The 19,287-nt window shown below is 41.9% G+C and overlaps 1 protein-coding gene across 2 annotated transcripts in view; it reads left to right on the top strand.

Annotated features, from left to right (window-relative positions):
* Positions 1 to 19,287, top strand: part of PTPRB (protein tyrosine phosphatase receptor type B) — a 123,053-nt gene that overhangs the window by 97,208 nt on the left and 6,558 nt on the right. For both annotated transcript variants that reach the window (XM_043447551.1, XM_043447552.1), the window contains 11 exons: positions 1,070 to 1,169; positions 2,242 to 2,325; positions 2,426 to 2,443; positions 2,565 to 2,646; positions 3,250 to 3,340; positions 4,058 to 4,134; positions 6,372 to 6,506; positions 7,737 to 7,859; positions 8,266 to 8,429; positions 9,961 to 10,096; positions 18,128 to 18,248. In XM_043447551.1, the coding sequence (XP_043303486.1) occupies positions 1,070 to 1,169; positions 2,242 to 2,325; positions 2,426 to 2,443; positions 2,565 to 2,646; positions 3,250 to 3,340; positions 4,058 to 4,134; positions 6,372 to 6,506; positions 7,737 to 7,859; positions 8,266 to 8,429; positions 9,961 to 10,096; positions 18,128 to 18,248 (1,131 nt within the window). The remainder of the gene's footprint in view (positions 1 to 1,069; positions 1,170 to 2,241; positions 2,326 to 2,425; positions 2,444 to 2,564; positions 2,647 to 3,249; positions 3,341 to 4,057; positions 4,135 to 6,371; positions 6,507 to 7,736; positions 7,860 to 8,265; positions 8,430 to 9,960; positions 10,097 to 18,127; positions 18,249 to 19,287) is intronic.

Here is a 19,287-nt window from a genome sequence, read left to right as displayed (position 1 = left end):
GACCAAAAAAAGTAGAAATACCCCAAATGTCCATCAGTGGCTGATAGCTAAACAAAATATGGAATATTATTCAGCATAAAAAGGAATGAAATACTGGTACATGCCACAACATGGATGAACCTTGAAAACATGCTAAGTGAAAGAAGCCAATTCCAAAAAGCACATGTTTATTGCTTAATTTATACGAAATATCCAGAAAAGGCAAATCTATGAAGACAAGGTAGGTTAGTGGTTTCCAGGGTCTAGAGAGACGGAATGGAGAATGACTGCTAAGGGGCATGGGGCTTCTTTTAGGGGGTGATTAAAATATTACAAAATTGAATGTAAAATTGAATTGTACAGTTTAAATTGGTGAATAGTATGGTATGTGAATTATATTTCAAAAAAACTGTTTTTAAAATGGGCTACCTTCTTATAAACTCCCAGTGACAATATCAGATCATTTAATAAACATGGAATTTCATTAAAATAATTGAGCAACTCACTGGATTTGCCAATGTCCCAGATGCTGTGTAACAAATGAAATAGCATATTAACCTTGGCAAACTCCTGGCCTTTACCTCAAGTGCCCCAAACTGTGCATACAAGCACAAATGAAGTCCCAATTAATTATAAGCTGAATATCATTAATTTCAAAAATATAATGACCAACCCACCATTACATAGTAGTAGCTCATGTTTCATCTTTTCAGCTGTATACTCTAAGCTTTAGATAGTAAAAGCCTTGGGCTTCCCTGGTGGCTCAGTGGTAAAGAATCTATCTGACAACCCAGAAGACGCGGGTTTGATCCCTGGGTCAGGAAGATACCATGGAGACAACCCATTCCTGTATTCTTGCCTGGGAAATCGCATGGACAGAGGAGCCTGATGGGTTACAGTCCACAGGGTCACAAAAAGAGTTGGATACAACTTAGTGACTAAATGACAGTAAATGCCTTAAATGTGGGCATCATTCAGATTCTTCTATAATAACATCACTGGGGAGACGGGTTCCCAAAGCTCTCTTATTGGTTCTTTAATAACACTAATTTTCCCACCTGGGTTTCTTGTTGCGCTCTGGATCCTGTAGAGCCTCTGTTTGGAGTTATTGAAGGTGTGAGTGCTGGTCTGTTCTTAATTGGCATGCTCGTCGCTGTTGTTGCCTTATTCATCTGCAGACGGAAAGCCAGGTGAGTACAAAGTTCCCTTTGGTGATTGGGTTTTAAAGATGCAACTGAAAATGCTCTTTTGCCTGAAAAGTAAGAAGGGAGAAATCATTTAATTTCTCCAGGTTAAGTCACTTTATCTCTTAAGAAAAACAAGAGTCAAACCCTAAAACCATGACTCACTTGTTTGCATACCATTGCTGAGCCTTATCCTTACCAAAGGAATGAGGGGCCATCTGTATCCTCATTTGAATGTGAAATAGCTCCTTTGGGCACAGAGAAAAAAAAATGTGTATGTGTGTGGTTCAGTCACCTTGTGAAGACAGAGATGTCTATGAATTATGTTTCCAAATGCTTTTCTGAACAATTCTGAAAAGTATGGGTGCCATCTCAGTTTTGTGGTTCCTACACGCCATGGTAAGCTAAGAAGGAAACAAAAAGAACTAAACATGTGTGGCCCCAATGCCATGCCCTCTTTCCTTAGGGAATTTCTTCTCTTTGGCACATTGTCCTCTCTCTTGCAGTCGTGTTTGCATCTAAGGTTTACTGTGTGTGTGTGTCTTTTTTTTTTTTTTTTAAAGGAAAGCTTTATTGAGAGTGTGGGAAGTGATTATGACCTGTAGCCAAAAACAGAAGACACATCTTCAGCTATTGCAAAGATCTGTTTCTGAGTGGGGAAAATCTGTTTCTTTATGTTCTTCCTCCCTGCTCCCTCCCTCAAAGGGATGTTGGCTGAGTGTAAGATATACATGTACTGAAAAATCCATATTTGTACAAACATGCACACTCTTACCATAAGTGGAGAAATCTGGGCTTCCCTGATGGCTCAGTGGGTAAAGAATCTGCTTGCAAGGCAGGAGACACAGGAGACTTGGGTTCAATCCCTGGATTGGGAAGCTCCCCTGGAGAAGGGAATGGTAATCCACTCCAGTAGTCTCGCCTGAAAAATTCCATGGACAGAGGAGCCTGGCAGGCTACAGTCCACAGGGTTGCAAACAGTTGGACACGACTAAGCAAGCCCAGCCTTGCCATAGACAGAGAAATCTGTTTAAATTATTTCATAATCAAAATATCAGTCCTCTCCCTTATGTTTCAGCCATGGTCGAGAAAGGCCCTCTGCTCGTCTGAGCATTCGTCGGGATCGACCACTGTCTGTCCACTTGAAAAAAAAAAAAAAAGGGTGAGCACATTTTCCTTCACTTTATTTATTGAAAGAAGAGTTGATTGTCTTACATGAAATTTGCTAACAAGATCTTTCTACTTTTGGCTTCTCTTCACAGTAACCGGAAAACTTCTTGGTAAGAAAGAACTCATCAATTACTATATTGTCTGCTTTTGAAATATAACTGGGGTTGGGTAAGGCATTTTCTCCTGTTCTTCAGTAATTTTCTTCTCTTTCTGTTATGTTTTTAACCATAGCCCAATAAAAGTAAATCAGTTTGAAGGGCACTTCATGAAGCTGCAGGCTGACTCCAACTATCTTCTATCCAAGGAATATGAGGTATAACTCAGATGCAATGATGTTTTAGCATCCCTGGTCCTTAGCAAGAATTTCCTTTCAGCCTTCACTGTGGAATCACAGCCCAATTGGGCTCAGGAGTTAGAATGGCACTTAGGGTCTCACCGAGTGTTCTTTTATGCCTGAATCCATTCCCTGCACGATATACCACCTAGTCTCATAAGCCAGTTTGATCTCCAGAATAACCGACAAAGTGCTACCCAGATCGGATGGAAAGAAAGAATTAACAGACTTCAAATGCAAACTGATGCTGTCAGTTATTTAACCTGGCCTTTTGCTTGCTTGGGAGATAATGTGGTTGGGTGAAAAGTGCCCAGGCTTTGGATTCAGTTCCCAGCTTTGCAAACTGTGTGACCCGGGGCAAGTGAATTTTCCTGCCTGAGCCTCATCTGTAAAATGGAGATGAGACTACCTCCTCTGGGGCTGTTGTGGGGATGACAGCCGATGCCCGTGGTCGAATAGGAGACATTCCACAAATGCAGCTAGTGTAACATACTGTTAGATTATTATGTATCTCAGGGACTGTCCAGTTTGCCATATTCTATTTCACATTATCCACATGCAAACTTATTTTTGACCTTACAGGACTTAAAAGATGTGGGTCGAAACCAATCATGTGACATTGCACTCTTGCCAGAGAACAGAGGGAAAAATCGATACAACAATATATTGCCCTGTAAGTTTTGTGTTGAAATCTGTAATACCGCCTTCCTCTCACCATTTCTTTCCTTTTTTTATGATTAAAAATGGGGCTAAAGCAACATGCTATAGCTGGATATGGGAGATCTGAGGCTAGAAATGTCTTTAAAAACAAATGACTTTGACGTTACTGGACTTCTCTCCAGAGGGTAACAACCAGCTGAAATTCTGGCTATAAGAGAAAGACCTCTTAGGCTGTTGACATTTCATCACATGGTCCTGATGCTTCTCCTTGGAGGGTTAAGAGCTGTAACAGGGTTAACAGTAAGGGTCAACCTTGGTTTACTTAAAATCTCTAGTTAGCAATTATTTCATAGATAAAGATATATATTACATATATTATTCTTATTATCCTTACTCAATTGGGTGAGGCAATTGAAGGCAGCTTTTCTGAATTGTATTCATTACAACAATGAAAAGGAGCTGGCCACTCCATCAGACGAATGTTGTTAGTGTTACAGAGGGAAGCACAGATGGGCTTAGAAGAGCATTTGGCTCATTTGCTTGCATGTTTCTGGGCCACTTGTGCAACTCTGTGTGAGCTTCACCTGCAAAATGGAGCTGAGACTGTCTGCCATGTGGGGTCGTGGTGGGGGTCAGAGCTAATACATGTCAAATGCAAAGCATTCTGTAAACAGTAGAAAAATCACCCCATGGCTCACTGATACATCTTTCTCAATAAACTTCCTTCCAGATGATTCCTCTCGAGTGAAGCTGTCCAACGTGGATGATGACCCGTGCTCTGACTACATCAATGCCAGCTACATCCCTGTAAGTGAACCCGGGGCCAAAGCAACTGGGATGAGACTTTGACAGGCAGTTATGCTGGAGACAGCTCTCCTCCAACACACTCCCACTGTTCTCAGGTCCGGAGCCATGGACTTTTTAGAAGGAAAAAAAAAAAAAAGGCCATGTCTGATTGCCATAAAATGCAGGCTGTCCTAGTCAATCACTGCTAAGGCCCAGCTTTCACAATAGCTGTAGTCACATAGGATTATTATGGGCCCAGGAGGCATTTTCAAAGGTCATTTCTTCTCTGCAGCCCTTAGTCAAGATTAGAGCTCCCTAAGGAAGCTGAATCTCCACAGCTAAGGCTGCCTAGCTAGGGAAGCTAATTCAAAGTTATTTGGATTTTTAAAAACCACAGACACAACTCAAAGGTTGTGTCAAACCTCTGGGCTCAGATTCTGGCTAGCAATTCACCAGCTTCCTACAGCATCTCCAGTGGAAAATGCTTCAGGTCAGGTAGACCCAGTTTGAATCCCATCTCTGCCCCTTGCTGACTCTGGGATCTTGCGCAAGTTTTATCAATCCTTTGGACCTTCATTTCCTTTTCCAAAAAATAATAAGGATAATATTTACCTTAAATAATCCTACATTTACTCCATAAACACTATATGCGTGGATGCTAAGTCGCTTCACTCATGTCAGACTCTGCGACCCTTATGGGCTGTAGCTCATCAGGCTCCTCTGTCCGTGGAATTCTCCAGGCAAGAATACTGGAGCGGGTTGCCATGCCTTCCTGTGACGCCTGCATTGCAGGTGGATTCTTCACCACTGAGCCACCGGGGAAGCCCTAAACACTATATAATGAAGTGCTAACTGTAAGTTGGACATTGTGCTGTGTAAAGAGAGAGGGTCCAATGGAGTCCTGGGGCATCAGAAAATGACAAGGTGATGCCCTTGACAGGATAGAGCAGTTCTTCACCAACATGAACGCACACCTACATCATCTGCAGGTCTTGTTAAAATGCAGCTTCTGATTGGGGCTTCTCTGGTGGCCCAGTGGTTAAGACTGTGCGTTCCACTGCAGGAGGAGTGGGTTTGATCTCTGGTTGGTGAACTAAGTTCCCACATAGAAGAAAAAAAAAATGCAGCTTCTGATTCAGCAGGACTAGGGTGGAACCTGGCATTCTGAATCTCTAACACGCTGCCTGATGATCCCCTGATGCTGGTCTGAGGATCCCTCTCTGAGTAGCAAGAGGCTAGAGGTTGCCACAGGAGCTTCTGGGAAAACATCCTCCAGCAGAGATGAAGAGAAAGGAAAGTTCAGCAGAGCAGGCAACATGCTGAGACTTGGAGGATAAATAGGGATTCGCCAGACGAGCGGCTGTGTTTGGGTGGGCGGGGTGGGGGTGGGGGTGGCAGAGGTGACGGAGCAGAAGCCCGAAGGAAAGACAAGAGGAGAAAGAGCTTCAACTGGGATCTGCAAGTAACACCGTAGTGTTGCTGGAACGCAGAATGTGTGGGCGAAAATATCCTAGCTCATAGAGCTATGGTTATGATTCAGTAAGATCTGTGAAAATCCTGACCCACAGCTTGTTATGGGTTTCCCTTGTAGCCCAGTTGGTAAAGAATCTGCCTGCAATGCAGGAGACCTGGGTTCAGTTCCTGTGTTGGGAAGATCCTCTGGAGAAGGAAATGGCAATCCATTCTAGTATTCTTAGCTTGGGGACTCCCATGGATAGAGGAGCCTGGCAGGCTATAATCCATGGGATCACAAAGAGTCAGACACAACTTAGCAACTAAACCACCACCAGAGCTTGTGATAGGGTAGATGCTCAATAAACAGTGGGTTCTCTTCCCCTCAGTTTCCCTTGCATGGTATCTCCTACCAACATCCCAAAGCCAAGTATCCCAAATGAGTAAAACTCTTCTTTGTTAAATAGGGCAAGAGCCTCATCAACGTCAGTTCCTCAGACAATCCACGATGTGTATACACACACATAACTGAGGGTGAAGTGTTTTCTAAATTATGGCCCAAGTCCTCCGCTGCCTTTAAGAATAAACCCAACCTAATAAAAAAAGGCCTTGGCTCTTCACAATAGGTCAGCATTCCGGCCTTTGTCCTTCCTGCTCCCGAGCCTTGCCACGTGTTAGTATCTCTTTTTCAAATCAGGGACCTGGCAAAGACTTACGTCTCACCTAATCTACAGCGCTAAGTCCTTTGTTTAGAGTTCTGAAGAGGCCCATTGTTTCTGACTCCCCACATTGTAAATTCATTGCAGGGCAACAACTTCAGGAGAGAATACATCGCAACTCAGGGACCTCTTCCCGGCACCAAGGATGACTTCTGGAAAATGGCGTGGGAACAGAATGTTCACAACATCGTCATGGTGACGCAGTGTGTGGAGAAGGGCCGAGTGAGTACCCGGTCTTCCTGTCATACTGACCTTGCTTTCCACCCCTTGGATGGAATTTGACTCCCCGCCCCGTAGAAATGAAACCCCGTAGGGACTTTCCTGGCTGCCCAGTGGTTAAGACCACGCCTTCCAATGTAGGAAAATCTCTGGTCAGGGAGCTAAGCTCCCGCATACCAAACAGTCAAAAAACCAAAACATATAACAGAAGCAATATTGTAACAAATTCAATAAAGACTTTAAAAATGGTCCTCATCAAAAAAAAAAAAAATCTTAAAAGAAACCCCATGGAAACCAAGTAGGGATCATACAAGAACACTGTTACTGAGTTAAAGCCACTCGGTTATAGAAAGCTCTGTAGTAAACCCAGGTGATACGCTGTTCAGATGCTGGGTCTGAAGTTTCAGTCAAAGATGGTTCCACTGAACAAGTGGGATCATCAGAAGTGTCCAGGACACAGAAGGATTACCTGGCCTCTTGTCAGCACCATCCTCTGTTGTATGGGGAGAAGAGGTATGTTGGCAGAGTCACTGGCTCTACCCCTAATTTCAGGAAGTAAGGAGTAGTGAATTTTAGGCTGTGTCTGCAGACACAAAGTAAAATAGTTATCTGATTAAATGGTTTATATGGTTATGTTGCTGGTTAAAAAGGAAGATTACATGAAGTTCCCAGTGTCTGTGCTCAATAATTATATATGTTCACAATACTCTTTCTCCTGTCTCCACCTGTGAATGTGATCTCAGCTAAATGTTCTGACTTTTCAAAGATCACCTGGCCCATTTCATTGGATCCAGGTTGGAACAACATAAAAACATGGACAAAAAAGGGCCAGGGAGATGGTGCCTTCATCTTCCCAGCTAGATCTTTCTTCAGAAAACAAAACAAAGCAAAACAAACAATAAAAGAGCACAAGAAATTGTAAGACATGGTTTATGTGCCCATGAAATTGAAAGGCTGAGGAAATCAACAGAAACTGAAGCCACAGAACATGAACCTGAAAGGGAAATGAATCTAAAGGTGTGGGATTTGCCCCTTGACGATGTCTCTCCCTCACTGGGAGCAGAAGCCCAGCTTCAGCCCTGCCCATGAGCAGGTTAAGCCAAAGATGGTCAAATTGCTTTAGCAGCTGACCCTGGTTTCCGACTCAGGAAGACATTTCCAGGAGGGAAAGTTCAGGTTCATGGTAGAAGCATGTTTCCAGACTCACTTTTTTTTCTGCCTGCCTTCCTCTAGGTAAAGTGTGACCATTATTGGCCAGCAGACCAAGATTCCCTCTACTATGGGGACCTCATTCTGCAGATGCTGTCGGAATCTGTGCTGCCCGAGTGGACCATCCGGGAATTTCGGATATGCAGCGTATGTTTGTTCGTTTGACTTCATTGACTAACAAAGCTGGGAAGATGAAGTGCGTGCTAAAGTCGCTTCAGTCGTGTCCGACTCTGCGACCCCATGGACTGTAGCCCGCCAGGCTCCTCTGTCCATGGGTGGCCTCCAGGCAAGAACACTGGAGTGGGTTGCCATGCGCTCCTCCAGGGGATCTTCCTGATCCAGGGATCGAACCCATGTCTCTTCTGTCTCCTGCTTTGGCAGGTGGGTTCTTTACCACTAGCGCCATGCAGGAAGATGGAGAACGCCTGTGAATCCCATTTCTGCTGGTTCCCTCTCCTGTAGTTTGGCTCCTAGGAATCCCTGCCTGGGCACGGTGGTCAGCGTTGAAGGTTTGCCTTGAGCCGTTCCCCTTCTTACCACTCTGCTCTTCCAGGAGGAACAGCTGGACGCACACAGACTCATCCGCCACTTCCACTACACGGTGTGGCCAGACCACGGTGTCCCGGAGACCACCCAGTCCCTGATCCAGTTTGTGAGAACCGTCAGGGACTACATCAACAGGACCCCCGGGGCCGGGCCCACTGTGGTGCACTGCAGGTACCCTTCCACCCGGAGCCAGCAGGATGGCAGCCGGGTGTCTAGGCCTGGGGAATGGGGTGGGTGGAGGGTCTGTGTGCCCAACCAGGCTGCTTGGGCCCGGAGGGTGTTCTTCCACCCTCTTCCACCCACTGCTCCCCAACCTCACTCCTTCACAGTCTCTTCACCTCCCATTTCTCTCTCTGGCTCTCCATCCTTCTCTCCCTCTTGCTTTTTTTCCTACTGTATCCAGTGCAAAGCTCTTATGTGACTTCCAGGTCCCTCATCATTGGGCCCCATCTCACCCCTCAATCCAAGTTCCCAGAAACTCACCTCCCCCTCTAGCTGGGGAGGAGACTGCTCAAGCTCACCCTTGCCTCCTGCCATTCTTTCTGCTTGGAATGGCCCCCTCTCTCTCCTCCACCTGTATAAACCATAACCAGCCTTTAGGATCACAGCTCTCAACTTCCCACAGAGTCGCATTGCCATGTGTGGCAACCCAATTTTGCTCTTAAATTTCTGTTCTCTCTTGACTTCTCTTTGCTTCAGCCTGTACAACCATAAAATCAACCTAACAAGCACTCTCGCACTCTCTTTCTCCCTGGGGAGCCTAGTGTTTAGCTAATTAATGTTTGCAGAAACACTTGGATAGCCCTAACTGAATGGCACTAATAAACAGCAGGGAATTGCTACAGTAAGAGAAATGTCACATGTACTTGTTTTCTCCCAATCTGCCCAGCCCCCTAGGAGCCCTGCTTTTATATGTCATCGGAACCATGATGCTTTTTATAGGAATGTGAGACTTTCAAGAGTTTCCTGCCTTCTGAAAATGGCAGGCATGTTCACCCAATAACACTGAAAACCTGTTTTTCTTTATCTTATAAATACATGCATCAAAAAACCCCAGGTTATGCCATCACTTTAGGGAGCAATTTGACAATTCCTGGTGAAGCTGAAGGTGTTCATACACTATAACCCAGCAGTTCTGCTTCTAGATATCAATCCTCGAGAAACCCCACACGTGTGCACAATGATGCTCACTGCAACGCAATTTGTAATAAAGAAAAACTGAAAACAATCTCATTGTCTATCAGTAGGGAACGGTGGCTTATGAACTCTATAAAAGAAATTATGTCTACATATAACAAATGTAGACAAATCTCAAAAATAATATTGAGTAGAAAAGTTGACATAAGAATACATAAACCTTGTTTAGTACCATTTTAGTAAATTTTGGACACACATTAAATGAGTATATTGTGTATAGACTTACATGAATGTAGGAAGAGTATGAAAGCATGCTTGAAAATGATACACAGCAAATCCTTACCCTTGATGGGGTGGAGAGGTGGAGGAAGGAAGGAGGAAAGGATGGAAGTTCAGAACCCTGGGTTTTATTTCTTTGAGAGAGCACATTAAGAGAAAGAAGTGTCCTATATTCTCCTCTAACTTGGAAGGGAAGGGAAAGGAAAGATTGTGCTAGAGTCATTGGATACAGTCCAGAAAGTCCAGTTTAATGAAAAAAGTGGTCTTTCTTCACTCTCTTTTCTAGTGCTGGTGTGGGTAGGACTGGAACCTTTATTGCATTGGATCGAATCCTCCAGCAGTTAGACTCCAAAGATTCTGTGGACATTTATGGAGCTGTGCATGACCTAAGACTTCACAGGGTTCACATGGTCCAGACCGAGGTAAGAGTTCAGCTGAAGGACACACATCACCCTGTCTGTCTCCCTCCCCCCACAAATGTTCAGGGCTTTAATCTGATAAGGGAAAGAACTATGACTCATTAAGAGGAGAAAGAGAATTGAATATTGATGTTTCCTAAGACTTTATTTTAAAAGAAATTTCAGTGACCTTGAGGATGATGTGTATCCTTATCTTTACTGAACTAGTTGTCCATCTTCTTTAGGTCGGTAGGAAGAAAGATGAATTTTTTTTAAAATCAATATATGAACATGGGGGGAAACCAGCTAGTTCATCTTGAAGATCATTTTAAGATAGGCTGGTGGTTGAGCACAAGAACTTCAATTAGTAAAAAGGAAGCAGATTCTAATCTCTTGTCTCCTCCAGCCCACCCCAGCTGCACCCCCATCTCTGGAGACACTAAAGAGTCTCCACATTAATTGTGCTCTCTACATTAATTGTGGAGGATAAATGCTTGCATTTATATAGTCCTTTGACATTAACTGTGGAGGATAAATGCTTCCATTTATATAGTCCTTTGACATTTACAAGGTATTTCTAAACAGGTCATCTCATTAGATTTTCTCACACACACACACACACGCACACACACACACACACACACAAACATAGATAAGAGAGAATTATTTTCCATTTCCAGAATAGAAAATAAGTTCAGAGGCTAAAGGACTTTGCACAGCTATGAAGTAGCTGAGCTGGAACTTAAACCCTGTTCTAGAGAATCACAAGTCCCAAGTCCTAATTCCCAAGTCCCCTGGCCCACAGCCTCAGAGTCAAATCTGTGTCCCCATACAGACCAAACCCATCCCTCCCCTGCATCATTGCCTTACCAATTCTCTTCTTACCAATTCCAAGTTCTCTTGCCCTTCTGTTTCCCAAGTAACGGTGCAAAATCTTCTATTTTTAAAAAAATGCCTGTGCTCAGAAAGGTGACGACTTCTGTGTGCGACTCTGTGCCCTGGTAGAGTCCTGGGACACATGAAAACTGTGCAGGTGGCCATGATCCACGAAATGGAGATGTGCCATAGCAAAGGCTCCCCTTGAGCTTTTTGAGCCCCCTATTCCTGAAACCACTTTGACCCCCAGATCCTCTTCTTGTGCAGAACATATTCATATCCTGCAGACCCTCATATTATGTAACACATTTGGGAGAATACTGTCATCATTGCCTCCTATGGGCAGCGCCCACACCCAGGATCTTCTATCCCCACTGTCCTTTCATTGTAACAATTATTGCACTATATTTTAAATATTTTATTAAGTACTTTTTAAAAAAATACATGAAAGTAGGGAAAATAGTATAATGAATTTCCATACCCAAACCCCAGTTTCTGCAGTCATCCAGTATTTATAGCCCTCATATACTGTTCCCCTATCCCATGACTTACTGGACTGTTTTAAAGGTACTCCTACTTATCACATCATTTCATTCTTAAATACTGTGTATCTTAAAACATACATATTTAATAGTATATATTCTACATATTATTAATATTATATATTTTATTCCATATATATTTTACAGTTATATATATTTTTTAAGTTAAAGACTTGTTCAGAAATCATGACCACAATACCATTATCATGCCTGACAATTTTAATCATAATCCCTTAATATCATCCAATATCTAGTCAGTGTTTAAATATCCCTAATTATCTCAAAAATTGCTTTTTACACTTGGTTTGCATTAGAATACAAAGTCCATACATTGCATTTAGTTGAAGTCTCTTCTAAATTTCTTTTAATCTATAATAACCCTCCCTCTGATTTGTTTCCTGTGCCATTTATTTGTTAAAGAAATCAGTTCATTTGTTCCATAGATTTTCCTACATTCTAAATGTGGCTGACTGCTTTTTCATAATGTATTCTATTTTTCATAATGTAAGGTGATATGATCCTCTATTTTCCATAATTTTTGTCAGCAGTTCATTGGCTCTAGAGGCTTAATTAAGTCTCAGTTCCTTTTTACCACCACATGCTTCCTGGGTGGTACTGAGTACTTCCTGTTGCATCCCATCAGGAGGCACTTCCTGTTTGTGTCTCTTCCCTACACTGATGAAACTGACAATGACCATCCACTATAACATTTCCAGTCAGCCTTTCACTTAATGGTTTGGGCAGGCACTGATGACCACTGTCTAATTCTGTTCTTTCATTGTGTTGTAGAATTATATCACATTATATAATAATTGTTTTCCTTCAACTTTTTGTACAAGACTACAAGTTCCTAGAGGGTAGGAACTTGTTTCCTTTGCTCTAGTCTCAATACTCTTTTTAAATCTATTAAATGAACAAATATCCTACAGTCATGTTGCTAAAAAGTCAAGGCATCAACGTTCCATTACAAATTTGTTTTCATTTTCACAAACTCAAGAAATACTTAATTGTGATTTGGGGATGAGGAGATCATCACATTATAAATAAGAGGTGTTGGGGGTAGGGGGCTCAGGCGCCATTGCTATTTTTAGAGGCTTCTTGGGCCATGCATCACTTCTGTACACCTGCCCAGAACTCTGGAGATGCATTTTGGCAAAGAACAGGCAGTCCCACCCCACTATAAATATCACTGGCTGACATCCAGGGCCGGGGCAACATAATGTACCAAAGCTCTCCCTCTTCCCCCTTGGACACAACTCCTCTTTCACCTATTCTTTCCCCTTCCTCCTCCTAACCTCTCTGGGGATTCTGTGGTTCTTATTCTAAAGCCTGACTTTTCACTGTTCGAGTTCCCAAGAGTCTCTACTCAAGGCAATACTCTTGTTTCTCCCCATCTTCATTCTTCATATTTCTTCCATTCCCATGGCTTCAGGAACCACATACCTGCTCAGTTCTCTCAGATCTCATTCTCCTTCCCCATGAAGTACCTGCTTCATGGACCGTTCCACCAGGAAGTCTTACAGTCATCGCACCTCCAACTCAAAACCAAATTCATTATTCATTTCTTTAAAAAACAAACAACAGAAGCACTTCTGCCCTTTCTTCTTTTAGCTTCAGGTGATGGTGTTGCCATTCATCTTGACCTTCATTTGTTTGCCCAGGCTGGGGATCTGACTGTTCCCACAGACACGTTTGAGCAATCATTAAGCCCTGTCCACTCTCCCCAGAATCCTTCTCCTTGTTCTAGACTCTCTGCCCTGCCTGGCCCTTCATCACCTCTCAGAGAGCCTTCACAGTAGCCTGCTCGTGGGTCTCCTGCCCCCAGCTTCTGCCCTCACAGTTCTTTATCACCACTGCCACCCACAAAGTGCCCTGTCACAGTCAGCTCCCTGCATAAAAGTTGTGGAAAACTCTTCATTGCTTTGAAATGATTTTCAAGTTCTCCAGAACCTGGCTCCAAGTTACTTCCCCCACCCACCCCCACTCTTTTAGGGTCTGCCAAAATTAAGGAAGTTTTCACTCTCTGGTCCAGAATCAGTGATTCTTTTGATCATGTTGAATGAAGATTTCAATAAGATAGAAATTTTCTCTTTCCTTTTTTCTCTATCAGCAAAATCCCAAACAGTATCCAGATGTTATCTGTCTTGCTTTAAGGCTCTGCTGAAGGTAGGCTCCTTCTACAGTCTCAGACACTCAGAACCCAATACTGCTCATTCGGACCTGAAAGTGAGGGCAGAAGGGTGCAAGCCACAGCTGAGCCCCTGTGGGTGATGATTCCAGCCAAAGAAAAGGGGCATTCTGACATCCCTTGTATTTCTTTTCTGGGTCCACAGAGAGAGTCAGCATCAACTTTATTCTGCTTTATTTGGGAGACAAAGGGGTGGTGGGGCTTCCCAAGTTTTGATCAGTACATCAAAGAGCAAAGGCCTCTAGACAAGAGACATTAGACAAGGGATTTGTGAGTGTGACCCTCCTCCTTTTAGCCTAACTTGGGGCATGTTTCCTGCCTGATTCTGAAAGAGACACTCAAACGCACTTGTTAAAGAAAAAGAGCTGATAGTCACCATCTGTCAATGTCATCTGCTTCCTGTGAGGAGGAAACGGCGGAATGTTATGGGACTCAGTGCACATTTGGGGGATTCTCCTGGGAGTTTCCCGTGACTTATGCACCCTACCTTTTAACTACACTAGACTGCTCACAGTTTCCAGAATATATGTACACTTTTCTGTTATTTATATCATTTAGAATGTCCCATTTCTTTGCTCAAATTCTTAACAAATGTCACCTTTTCTCTCTAGCTCTGTATTTTCCCCCTCCAAAAGTGAACCTGATGGCTTCTTCTCATGTATGAAGCTTTATATAAAATTCTGTCATATGTTTATCACCTTACTTGTTCACATACCTGCCCCTCTGCTAAACTGTGTGCTCAGAGGCCATGAAAGGCTCTAGGTACAATCCTATAAATATTATCTCATACTACAGATATTGGTGAAATTGAATGGAACTAAGGCTTCACCAGCTCGCTAGACAGAGGGAAAAAAATGAGCTTTTATGATGTGAAATTCATACATTAAACTTTGTCTACTTTTCATTAAGAATAAACTGGGGAGCACATTAATAATCTGAAAGGTTTTAGGAGTAATCATTTTTGAAGGGGTATTCTGTTGGGAAAAGAAGAATTTATATTTAAGACAAGGCAAATTAATGAATATTAACTGGTTTCAAAGCCCAGAGTAGATTATTGTTGAAGAACTTACTAATAACGCATAGCATATAAGAGCTCATTCACAGCCAAACTCCAAGGTCCCAAACTCCTTTAATATCCCAGTAGAATTGAAAATGTGATTTATGCTTTGGATGGGAGAAACAGAAGTGTCAGCCTCTAATTTGGTAGTTTTCAAGGTGAGGAAAATGACTGCCTATACAAACAACCATTTTCAGGAGAGGACCCTTCTCGAGTTTTCAAGATCATAAGATACTCATAGCAAGTAAGCTGAGTTTGTGAACAGAATTGCAGAGAATGGTTATCAATATTAACACAGACGTCACTTATGATTGGTTTGTTTCTTTGAAATGTTCTAATCTAATGATTATACCAGACCTATATGATGAGTTCCCTTGAGTAGATGACCATGCACCCAGGGACAATGCCTAGTGCCAACACATAAAAATAAATACCTGTCCACTTTTAAAGATCATTGATGAAGACAGATTTATAGTCTCCCTGTGTGTCTCAAACCTTGAAAATACTCTAAAACTGACCACATGGATCACCTTAAACATAGAGTCTAGGAATGTTTTTTGATATCCATCTAATTGACAGCAACACAAAATCTAGTACAAATCTTTAATGGTCAAAAGAAGTTCGCTGTAGAAGAGACCCTTGCCTCCTTGTTTTATAGATGCAGAAACTGAGATCCCTGTCTAGGCCAGCTGGTGGGCAGAGAGCCCAGAGTCCTCATCTGAGGAGTGCCGTGTCATGAGAGCCCAAGGCTGAGCACTAACGTTACACGTTCATTCCCTTATCAGACAGCCTGGTTGGTCATAAGGAGAGGAGCCCAGTGCACACGTTTAGCTGCCTGTGGCTGAGCTTCTATGGTCAGCGAAGGTCTCTGTGGTGTCCTTTTGGTCCCCAAAACACTGACTCTTCCATATTTGTTTCTGAGTCAAAGGTCGTTTCTAAACCACAGACAAGATGCACCACGCTCCTGCACCCAAATGGTGATTTAGGGCAGTAACAACCAACCCATATCATTGTGCCCTGGTAAATGGCACAAACAGACATCCAGAGGAGACTAATTGCTTTTCCAGCCTAGAAGAGTCTGATTAGGCTTCAGAGCAACACAAAATCTGTCACTTTCTCACACAAACATAATCATTGGGTTGGCCAAAATGTTCGTTTGGGTTTTTTCATAACATTTTATGGAAAACCCCAAACAAACATTTTGGCCAACCCAATATGCTTTACGTGCTTTCATACAGGTTGAAATGACAATGCGCTGAATTGCTCCACGACTCTTTTTATGAAAATAATCTGATATATGACCAAATTTCATGGCTTAAAATTTGGCTGAAATCTAATTTTGTCTTGTTCTTTATAACTCACTTTAAACATTACATTTGGTTAACTTCTTGCTCAAATTCTCATGCAAGGAAACTTGTCAAAGCAGATTAGAAATTTGAACTATAAGAATTCTTATCTCTTTAAACAGAACCATTATCCACAGACTGTGAATAAAAGTATTTCAAAATGTCACTCTATTTGTAAAGAATTTAAGCATTTCCAACAACTAAAATTTTAAGAAAAACTGCACAAAGGAGAACACAACTTCTCCAAAGGGATAGAAAAAAAAAAAAAAGTAGTTCCCAGATAGCTGACAGGTAGGGCTATTCTCACTGTGTAAGCCTTCTTAATGAAGTTCAAAGAGGGAAGTGAAAAAGCTGGCTTAAAATTCAACATTCGAAAAATAAAGATCATGGCATCTAGTTCCATCACTTCATGGCAAATAGATAGGGAAGAAGTGGAAGCAGTGACAGATTTCATTTTCTTGGGCTCCAAAATCACTGTGAATGGTACTGCAGCCACAAAATTAAGACACTTGTTCCTTGAAAGAAAAGCTATGACAAACCTAGATAGTGTATTAAGAAACAGAGACATTATTTTGCTGACAAAAGTCCATGTAGTCAAAGCTATGGTTTTTCCAGTAGTCATATATGGATGTGAGAGCTGGACCATAGTAAAGGCTGAGCACTGAAGTAATGATGTTTTCAAATTGTGGTGCTGGAGAAGACTTTTGAGAGTCCCTTGGACAGCAAGGAGATCAAACCAGTCAATCCTAAAGGAAATCAACCCTGAATATTCATTGGAATGATTGATGCTGAACCTGAAGCTCCAACACTTTGGTCACCTGATGCTAAGACCTGACTCAGTGGAAAAGATCCTGATGCTGGGAAAGACTTAGGGCAGGAGGAGAAGGGGGCAGCAGAAGTTGAGATGGTTGCATGGCATCACTGACTCAATGGACATGAGTTTGCGCAAACTCCAGGAGATGGTGAAGGACAGGGAAGCCTGGCGTGCTACAGTTCAGAAGGTGACAAAGAGTTGGACATGACTTAGCGCCTGAGCAACCACAAAGCCTCTGTGGTTTTCTGCAGTAAGCCAACATCTTTGAGATTCTTTAATGAGTCAGACTCAGATACTGAGAACCAAGATACGCACATCTATTGTACAACCTCTTTTTTCTCACCATACCACCCATACCTAAAAAGAATCAAACAACACAGTATGCAGTGACATTATTTTCACATTCAATAATGCAGTGATTTTAGGTTTCATCTAAGAAAATTGATGTAATGAAAAAAGCATGAAGTTTGGGCTCACATACCCGGATTAAAATCCTAGGATCTCATGTCTTAGCTGAGTGACCTTGGAGAAGTTACTTATTTTCTCTTAGTTTCTATTCATATGGATGATTATATCTACTATATGAGGTTGTCAAAATAATTAAATGAGATAATTCATATAAAATGCATAGCACAGTGGCATTTATTTTGTATATTTAATAACTATTTGTGGAGGACCTACTATGGTTAGACATAGTTGTTGGCCCTCATAGGACATATTCTAAATATGCATGTACCTAAAAAAGATGAATAAACACTGCCTTTCTGCCCTTTTTCATCATTCTCTTCTCTGTGGTAATAGAAAGTAGTCACCTTTCTACATGCTAAAAGCCACTAGTGAAGCATTATCATGAAATTTGCTAACCATTATAGAATCCCATTACTGTTGAGGTTTGGTGAGAGTCCCTTGTCTTTCTTTTTTATAAGTATCTTGTCTTTTTAAAAAATTTTTTAAAAACAATTTTATTGGAGTACAGTTGATTTACAACTGTTGTATTAATTTCAGGTGTATAGCAAAGCAAATCAGTTATATGTATACATGTATCCACTGTTTTTTAGATTCCTTCTCATATAGGCCATTACAGAGTATTGGGAAGAGTTCCCTGTGCTTAATACAGTAGGTCCTTATTAGTTATCTATTTTATATATATATATAAAACAGTGTCCCTCAACTTTTTTATGCTTTCCTCTGAGAATTTGCCTTCCTCTGACATGTCTTCTGCTTTTTCATAGTGTCAGTATGTGTACCTACATCAGTGTGTAAGAGATGTTCTCAGAGCAAGGAAGCTACGGAGTGAACAAGAAAACCCTTTGTTTCCAATCTACGAAAATGTGAATCCAGAGTATCACAGAGGTAGGAGCTTACTGCACTTCTTTATAAGTTTATTTAGCAAAATACAGTCTATCTGGAAGCCATTAAAAACCTCAAGCTTTCCCAACACGTATTGATCATCTCTTCTTCTCCCCAAAGGTTTGAGGGAAAGGCCCTCAAAAAGTGGCGACAAGGAAGAGAGGCTGAGTGGGGAGGGAACCCCCACAGTGGAGCACAGGTTTCATGTGGTATCTCCTCCTAGGCTTGGGGTGCCCTCTGTTCAGGACTTGGCTTAATATTTCTAAGGAATAAGGCCTACTACTAAAGAGGATGCTTTGAAATAGCAACTGGGAATTCAAATTGTAAAATCCCATTGGAGAAGAACTTGGCCAGATGTATGACGGTCCTTAATATGTTCTTGTCACCCAGTATTTCTACTACCACCCTAAGTACTGAAAAAGCTTTGTGTGTGAAGCCTTTCATAGTTAAAGGTCTGAGTGAAAAAACATAAATGTTCAACAGTGGAGGTCTAAGCATACCATGGTACATTCACTGAGTAGAACAGAATGCAGTCATTAAGAATGATATTTTTAAGGATATTATAATAGTATAGATTTTCAAAAAATAAAAAGTAAAAAAAAAATAGTATAGATTTTCTCATAAATAAGTAAGAAAAGCAGAATGTTAAACAAACAAAAACAGCGCATAAGGGGAAAAAAAAAAGACTGGAGAGAAATTTGCATGCTCAGTCACTCAGTTGTGTCCAACTCTTTGTGACCTTGTGGACTGCAGCCCACCAGGCTCCTCTGTCCATGGGATTTTTCAGGCAGGAATACTGGAGTGGATTGCCATTTTCTCCTCAAGGAGATTTCCTGATGCAGGGATCGAACTGGTGTCTCCTGTGTCTCCTGCATTGGTAGACCGATTGTTTACCACTGAGCCACCCAGGAAGCCAGAGAGAAATAAAGAAATATATCACAGTAGTAAATCAGATTTCTCTGAGCAGTAAAATAACATATCATTTTTCTTCCATTTTATGTTTTTTCTAAATTTTATAGAACATGCATGTAACATGTAATTT

The sequence above is a fragment of the Cervus canadensis genome, chromosome 25 (genome assembly GCF_019320065.1).
Source record: "Cervus canadensis isolate Bull #8, Minnesota chromosome 25, ASM1932006v1, whole genome shotgun sequence".
Lineage (NCBI taxonomy): Eukaryota > Metazoa > Chordata > Mammalia > Artiodactyla > Cervidae > Cervus > Cervus canadensis.
Note: the sequence above shows the minus strand (reverse complement) of the source record. Positions and strands in the feature narration are given on the sequence as shown.